Genomic DNA, 8,110 nt, shown 5'->3' with positions numbered 1-8,110 from the left:
GCTGATTCCAAGAGCTCAAGTAGAAAGCAAATGTTTTGAGAATAATGATGGCAACAAATGTACAAATGTGCTTGACACAATGGAAGTGTGTATGGATTGTGATAAGAGTTGTATGAGCCCCCAATAAAACGATTTTTAAAAAAATGATTGGTAAAAAAACATAACGTATAACAAGTTCTGCAAGTCCAATCCAGTGAGGCCGGTGACATTCGCCAGGCTGAACCACCTTTTCTCAGTAACACGTTCCAAACCGTCTCACCACCGTGAACAAACGCACTGCTCTCCCCAGCCCCGAGCTTCTTTCTCCTCTATCCATTTGAGTTGCTGTTGTCAATTTGATCACATACGGGGGATTTTTTTAAAGGGGTATGATGCTGAATGCAGGCATCCTTCTCTAGTGATAAAGCCTACTTTCCGATCACCTCTCTCACTGACCACCATCACTGTGTCTCCTCTCCTAAGCCAGCAATCTCAGCCTCATTCGAGATTCATCTTTCGCCCTCACAGCCCCACACCAAGCCTCTCTCAAGTCCTGGTGCTTCCATCCCCTCAAAGCTGGCTTCTCTTCCCTATCTCAGCACCTCTTTGGCCTACTTAACTCCATGTCATTGTCGTCGTGGTCTCCAGGAGTCTCCTACCGGTTCTCTCGGCTCTCCCAGTCTAAGCTCCATCCTAGCGCAAAGCACCTTTATCAAAGGCCAATCAGATCATATAAGTATGCCTCTGAAGACTTTTCAGCCTCTCCAAATTGGCAAATTACCTACATCCCTCTTTGATCTGGCTCCTGCGGAGGTCTTTAGTCTCCAGGCCACCCTACCTACCAAGCCCTTGCCCAGAAACTGATCCAGGTTGTGTGAGGCTGTCCTCCAAGCAACTGCCATCGAGTCGATGCAGACCCATCGTGACCCTATAGGACAGGGTAGAACTGCCCCTGTGGGTTTCCAAGACCGTAACTCTTCACGCAAGTAGAAAGCTCCGTCATTCTCCCGAGGAGCAGCTGGTAGTTTCCAACTGCTGACCTCGTAGTTAGCGGCCCAATGCATAACCATTCTACCACCTGGGCTCTTAAGCTCATACAATTTGAAGGATCTTCCAAGAAAAATTATCCAACATGATGACGAAAATTTAGTTGCAGGGCCTCGGAAGGGGCCTTTACAAGGGAGGAAGGAACCTGACGTTGGAGCTTCAGATACTTCACTGTGACTCTACAGTGGTCTAACCCAACAGAGCACACCGCTTCTTGTTCCCGAAAGCACGCCGGCATCGTTCACACCACTTTGCTCTGTGAGCTCTGCCTAGCATGCCCTCTTTCCCTCCCTTTGTCCCATTGGCAAACTAGGTCATCCTTCAAGAACCCGGCCCGGGTCGCCTCCTCTGTGAAGGCTTCCCTAACCTCCCGCCCAGAATGGACTGTTTTCCTTCTGTGTTCTCATGGTAACTTGTCTTTCGCCTCTTTGTTCTTGGGCCTTCACGCAACCTCTCACCCTGTATGGAGAGTGTGTGCTTTCTCAAGGGCAGACATGCTAAGTCATTCATTTCTGGATTGTCAGAGAACAGCAGTCCCTGCCACAAGATAGGCGTGATCGCTGCTTGCTGAATGGCACGGAAACCCCATCCATGTAGACTTGAAAGATACCCTTCTTTTGGCCAAGTGTGTGGAGTGCCACAGTTGTGGTCGACAAGGGAGGAGGCAGTGCTTGTGAGGTATCTGCTGCCCGCCCACACCATTCCAGGAGGACCCCAACATCTGTGGTCCCTCCTCAACCCCACCCTGAGCTCCCTTCTGTGACCTCCCCTGCCAGCTTCCCCCCACCCTCACCTTCCTTACCTGTCTTCTTTGTTGATCTGGTCTCCAAAGCCCACAGTGCTGACAACTGTGAGCTTCAGGCCCACATTGCTCTCTTGGAGGTCGTAGGTATTGGATCGCAGCTGGACACCCGGTTGCGTATGGGTCGCTGGCTCCCCCTCAAACTTGGTGTTGAACAAGGTGTCCATCAGGGTTGACTTGCCCAAGCCCGTCTCTCCTGAAAAGCAAAAGGGTAAATGACGGTTCTTCCACACAGTAATGCCCAGGCCACTACAAAGAGTGGTTCACATGCTTATTGATTGCTGGGAAAATGTATATGATCAAACACCACATGAAGAGTACATAGAACTATCAATACAAGGCTGTAACAACAGGTCAACGGTGCTTGTCTCCAGAAGGGGAGCTAGCTGTCGCAATCAAAATCGTGGTCAGTAAAATTGGGTTTGTCACCTATTCTTGTGTCCTTTGAGATATTGACCATGAGGCTGCAGGCCACGAAGAGTCAAAGAACAAAGACCCAAACTCCAAACCTGTGGGGGGAAGTCAGACACTTGCTGCCAGACTGCTGTCTCATCCCACAGCAGGGCTGGGCCTGCTCCCTGCTGCCGGAGACAATAGACTACCTCTCTCTGGAGCCAAAGGCCATTAGTTTGATTCCTGTGGGCGGAGTTCGCACCCATCTGATAATGGTTCCTATGAAGACCCAAAATCAAGTTAAGCTGTTACCAGAAATCTAGGATCCGCCTATCTTGCTGCATGTACACCCCCAATCCCTCCTCCTTCTGTAGTGCATATGTCCCTAGATCACCTCCTCCCATCACTGTAATACCTGTAGCACAACCCTTTCCTGTGATGTATGTCTTCACCTGTAATGTGGGGGCTTGCACGTCCCCAATGTCCCGAGAGAGTATAAAAGCTTGGGGAGCATTAAAGTTCGCTCTCACTCCCTCCACGTGGACCACCAAGCGGGGCTGAGGTGAGCATGCTACCATAATATGTGTCTGACTCCATTTATTTCTATATATCTCTTTTATCTCTCATGCTCTCTATAACTTTACTATAATATTTACTTATTATCGCTGTACAATTGCGCCTACCAAACCCGTAGTGATTGTGCTAGGAGCTGGCTTCTTCTGGCACAAACCTGTGTCCCAGGCAGTGCTGGATGTGTGTGTGTGTGTGTGTGTGTGTGTGTGTGTGTGTGTGTGTGAATAGCTGTGCCTTGGAAATAGCTTGGAAGGAGACACACCTCACTCTTTCCCACGGTTATCTCGGGATGGTGGGATTTACTCTTTCATGCGTCTCTGTATTTTCCAATTTCTCGATAAGGAACCTGCGTCGCTATTATACTAAAATTGACAAGGCACAACTACAGTAATACCCAGAAATTCTCATCCTCGGTGTAGACCCCGAAGCAGTGAAAGATGGGCATTTAAACAGAAACCTGTTCGCAACAGCCAACAAGTGGAAACAGCCTCATTGTTCACCAAGAGATAGAGGGATAAACGAAATGGGGACCCTACCTATCATGGCATGTTGTAGTTGTCAGTCCCTATGCCCCACAGCATGAAACAATACCGGGTCCTGAGCCATCCGCACAGGGGTTGCTGGGCTGGTGGCTGTTGTGCAGCTACCGTGCCGACCCATGTCGTGGAGACCCATCTCTGTTTCACTGTCCCTCTACTGTAAGCAAGATGTCTTTCTACAGGGAATCATCCTTCTCCGGATTGCTTAAAGGGCAATAGAGTTCTGGGGTCTGCTATGACATGAATGAACCCCAAAAAGATGCTGAGTGAAATAAGGTCACGACCGAAGGACAGTGATGCACAATCCCACTTAGATGAAACAGGCAAAGGCAGAGAGCCCAAGGAATCATGACTTAGGAAGCATGTTGTTTCTGTTCATGGTCGTTGAACTAATCAGTGTCACTGAATGGCCTAAGATCAAAACTTTGAATGGGCGACAGTTCTGTTACTTTGAATGGGCGACAGTTTTGTTAGATAGATTTTCACTATAATAAGCAACAGAAGGATAAGCAGGTGGTTCACCTCAATGCAATGCATGCTCCTGAAGGAGGAAAAATGAAATCAATTGGGGGACCTAGGGAAACCCGGTCACATGGTAGATGGTGCACTCACCACCAGTCTCTCTGAGGGAGAAGGATAAGGCTTTCAACTCCTGAAGAAAGTTAACAGTCTCAGAGCTTCACGGGGACAGTTCTGTTCTGTCCGATCGCTCGCTATGAGTCACTGTTGACTTGACGGCAGTGAGTTTGCTTGGGGTTTGGTGTAAAGGGGAAACCTATTCGAGAAGGAAAACTTTGCAAATCTTTCCCCCTAAATGGAAAGGCGGAAAAGCAGTTATATATATATAAGGCTATTTAAAAAACTTTCAAAAACAGGTCAGCGGTCCTTTGTCAAACAACATCTTCTTCTCCTCCCAGCAACCCTCTCACTCCTGGTCAGGTGCAGACAGCACTCTGTAGATGCTGCCAGAACGGGTCTCCCAGGGAGACTGGGAGGACGGCTGGCTTCTCCTTTCAGCTCTCTTGAGCTTTCAGGGAGACCATTTTTAGCTAAGAGCATAGCAGGCCACAGATTCTTCTTCTCCTTAAAATTCAAACAAACCAGCCATTTGTTTGTTTAACTAGCAGCCTGCAAAATCTCCACACCAAACCCACTGTCTTGGAGTCAATTCTGACTCATCGCGACTCTACCAACCCAAACACCAAATCTCACTGCCACTGAGTGGATGCTCTATCGGGTAGAACTGCCCCTGTGAGTTTCCGAGTCTGGAACTCTTTATGGGAATAGAAAGCCTCGTCTTTCTCCTGAGGAGCAGCTGGTGGTCTGGAACTGCTGACCTTATGGTTAGCAGTGGTAACCACTATACCACCAGGGCTCCAACAAGAGACGAATACATTGAGCCATTGGTATTTTTAAAGTCGTGAATTTCACACCAGAGGGATGCGTTTGAAAAAGGGTGGTGGGAGCAGGTGACTGTTGGTTTGTTTGTTTGTCTGTTTGTTTGTTTTTCCTGGGGGTGAAGGGTGGAGTGGATTCCTAGGAGTCCAAGGGTTGTCAGTCCAATGCAGGGGATGAGGAGATCACAAGAGATTACAAGTTGGTAACTGAACACCTTGAAGAAGAGATTTGCCATTGTCATTAGGTGCACAGCAGAACGAAACACCGCCTGGTCCCTCCATCCTCACCATTGTTTTTATGTTGGAGCCCATGGTTGGACCCACTGTGTCCCTCCATCTTCGGGATGGTCTTCCTCTTTTTCACTGCATATAGCTAATGTCTCGGAAACCCACAGGGACACTTCTACCCTGCCCTATAGGGTAGCTATGAGTCAGTACCGACTCAAGGGCATGAGCTTTTTTGAGTTTTGATAGTTAATGTCACTGAATTGTACATGTGGAAATTGTTGAAATGGTGATTTAGTGTCACATATATGAAGGCAAGTCAAAAAGTATTGCTGCAGAAAAGTTCTCTCAGTTATAGACTTATCTCAGGCTCCTTGGGGGTACCTTCAAAAAAGGATGCTTTTTGTGCCATGGATAAAATCAATTTTGAGGCCAGGGTTAATATCAAGTTCAAAACAAAACTCAAGTGGCCATCTTCCCAAATCACTGGATGTGGGCAACAAGTTTACAGGAATGCTGCCCCATATGAAACAACAGTTTTCACATGGATCAAGCATTTTTAAAGGCAGTAAGGAAGATCTCTGACATAAATTCAAGGCAGAGAGGTCAGATCAAAAGGTTATAGGGATTGTTTTGGGGGTTATTCCCAAGCATAATCTTGATAGGCTTTCTTGAGGACATGGGATGATCATGAGAAAAAAGGGCTTTATTGCATTTATTATTATTGTTATTATTTTGTATCATTTTATTGGGAGCTCTTAAAAATATCATAATAATCCATAGTTTAAGCACATGAAGCAGTGTTGTACAATCATTACCACAGTAAGTTTCAAAACATTTTCTTTCTTCTTGAACTCCTTGATATCAGCTCCCCTTTATCCCCACCCTCCCCTCCCTACCCCCCAGAAACCTTTATTTATTTAGCCTTTTCTAACACCATCCAATATATCCATTCACATACAATTCTGTTGGTCGCTCCCCTTGAGTGGGGTTATACAGCCATCAATGCTCTCAGGTCCTCCTTCCCCCTCCCCACCCTTTTCCCATACCCTCAGGGAACCATTACTCCTATTACTGTTTCTGAAGAGTTATCTATCTTGGCTTTCATGTATTGAATGATCTTAATTATACAAATGAACATATGCAAGTCTAACATGATTAATGATAAATTAATAAAAACCATAATAGTAGGGGAGGAAATATTAAAGAGCTGGAGGATAGTTATGTGTTTCATCGTGCTATACCACACGCTGGATTTATCATCCTTTCTGTGTGGCCCTTTTGAGAAGGGCTGTCCAATTATCTTACAGGGTTTTTTGGGTCTCCACTACATCCATGCCCCTTTGTATCGATTTGGTTGCTTGTTGTTGAACTTCTGATACCTCTTCCCTTCGACACTTCATGGTTACACAGGCGGGTGTGTTTCTTCCATGTGGGCTTTGTTGCTTCCCTGCTAGATGGCTGTTTGTTTAACTGCAAGCCTTTAAGAACCCAGGCTCTATATCTTTTAATAGCTGGCACCATCAGCTTTCTTCACCACATTTACTTATGCCCCTATTATGTCTTCAGTGATTGTGTCAGGAAGGTGAGTATAACACAATGCCACATTATTAGAATAGTCCATCCTTGTACTGAGGTAAGATTTAAGGAGAGGCTCAAAGTATGAGGAAGAAGTTTTAAGAAAGTTTGAAACAGCATTTGTGAGGAAAGGGCCAGGAACTTTGCATTTGAAGAGTATTTTCCATCATGACCATGCACCTGCTCATTCTTCAAGGGTAGCAAGGGCTGTCCTATGAGAAGCTCACTGGGAAGCCTTACTGCATCCACCCTTCAGTCCTAGTCATTGGTGTTCACTACACTCAAAGAACATTGAAAATGAAGGATGCCCAAAGTGCCATTTTGACAATGGTATCCATTGAAGCGTGCAGAATTTTTTAGGGGAAGGGGAAGAGTGACGGAAACATTGCCTTCAGAAGTCTATAGACCTAGACAAAAGATAGGTGGAGAAGCAATAGATTCACATTTTGGTTAGAGTGTTGTTGTTGTTGTTGTTGTTGTTAGGTGCCATCAAGTCGGTTCTGACCCATAGCAACCCTATGCACAACTGACTGAAACACTGTACGGTCCTGTGCCATCCTCACGATCGTTCCTAGGCCTGAGCTCATTGTTGCAGCCACAGTGTCAATCCATCTCATTGAGGGCCTTCTTTCTCATGGGCCCTCTATTTTACCAGGCATGATGTCCTTCTCCAGGAACTGGTCTCTCCTGACCAAAGTATGTGAGATTCTTGCTTCTAAGGAGCTGTCTGGGTATACTTCCTCCAAGGCAAGTCTGCTTGTCCTTCTGGCAGTCCACGCTGCTTTGAATCCTGTTCGTCAGCATGAGAATGCAAATGCATCAGTTCTTCTCAGGTCTTCCTTGTTCAATGGCCAACTTTCACATGCATAGGAGGCGATTGAAAATACCATGGCATGCCCCCCAAGTAGTTATAACCCTTGGTTAGCAATTAAGTTGGGCTCTGCTGCTCTCACTCTAGGGTCTCCCCACAAGGACTACCAAGCGGGGCTGAGGAAACAATTAGTCCAACTGACTAGTGGACCACACAAACACCTGTCTCCATGACTCAGACCAGAAGACATAGATGGTCCCTGGTTACCATGACCAGAACAGAATCACATTAGAAGATCCTAGATAGAAGCTGGAAAGAAAGAAAAAGATCCTAGAGAGAGTGGGAGAAAAACGTGGACCATAAACAAGAACATAAAAGAAGCCAGGCTTTCTCATCAGATATAGACTGATGGAACCCTCCAGACGATAGCCCTTAATCATCCATCCTTCAAGTCTGGAACTGAAGTCTACCAGACAAAAGACAGGTCTACAAGGGGAACAATGATAGTAGGAGTGAGGTACACCCACCTTAGAATTAGCAACCATTTTAGATCAAAAGGACAAGACCTTGTCCTTGACCTGAGGACAAAGTCCAGAAGGGGTGAGTAAAAAGGAAGATGGAAGCAGGAAACATAGGGAGGAAGCAAAATAAGTCATGGTCTGGTTGAGATGATTGCAATGAATAAGAAGAAACAAAGTGTGTATGAATTGGGTGTAAAACTAATGAGGTGGGTGTGGGAGACCTGGTAGGGCAGGATCAAGGGGAA

At 46.2% G+C, this 8,110-nt stretch overlaps 1 protein-coding gene across 2 annotated transcripts in view; it reads right to left on the bottom strand.

The window, feature by feature from the left end:
- The window catches only part of SEPTIN6 (septin 6), an 89,490-nt gene that overhangs the window by 49,395 nt on the left and 31,985 nt on the right, over positions 1-8,110 (bottom strand). For both annotated transcript variants that reach the window (XM_004710072.3, XM_004710070.2), the window contains exon 3: positions 1,829-2,024. In XM_004710072.3, the coding sequence (XP_004710129.2) occupies positions 1,829-2,024 (196 nt within the window). The remainder of the gene's footprint in view (positions 1-1,828; positions 2,025-8,110) is intronic.

Source organism: Echinops telfairi, unplaced genomic scaffold (assembly GCF_000313985.2).
Source record: "Echinops telfairi isolate 266 unplaced genomic scaffold, ASM31398v2 ScPeMD7_7427;HRSCAF=8465, whole genome shotgun sequence".
NCBI lineage: Eukaryota > Metazoa > Chordata > Mammalia > Afrosoricida > Tenrecidae > Echinops > Echinops telfairi.
Note: the sequence above shows the minus strand (reverse complement) of the source record. Positions and strands in the feature narration are given on the sequence as shown.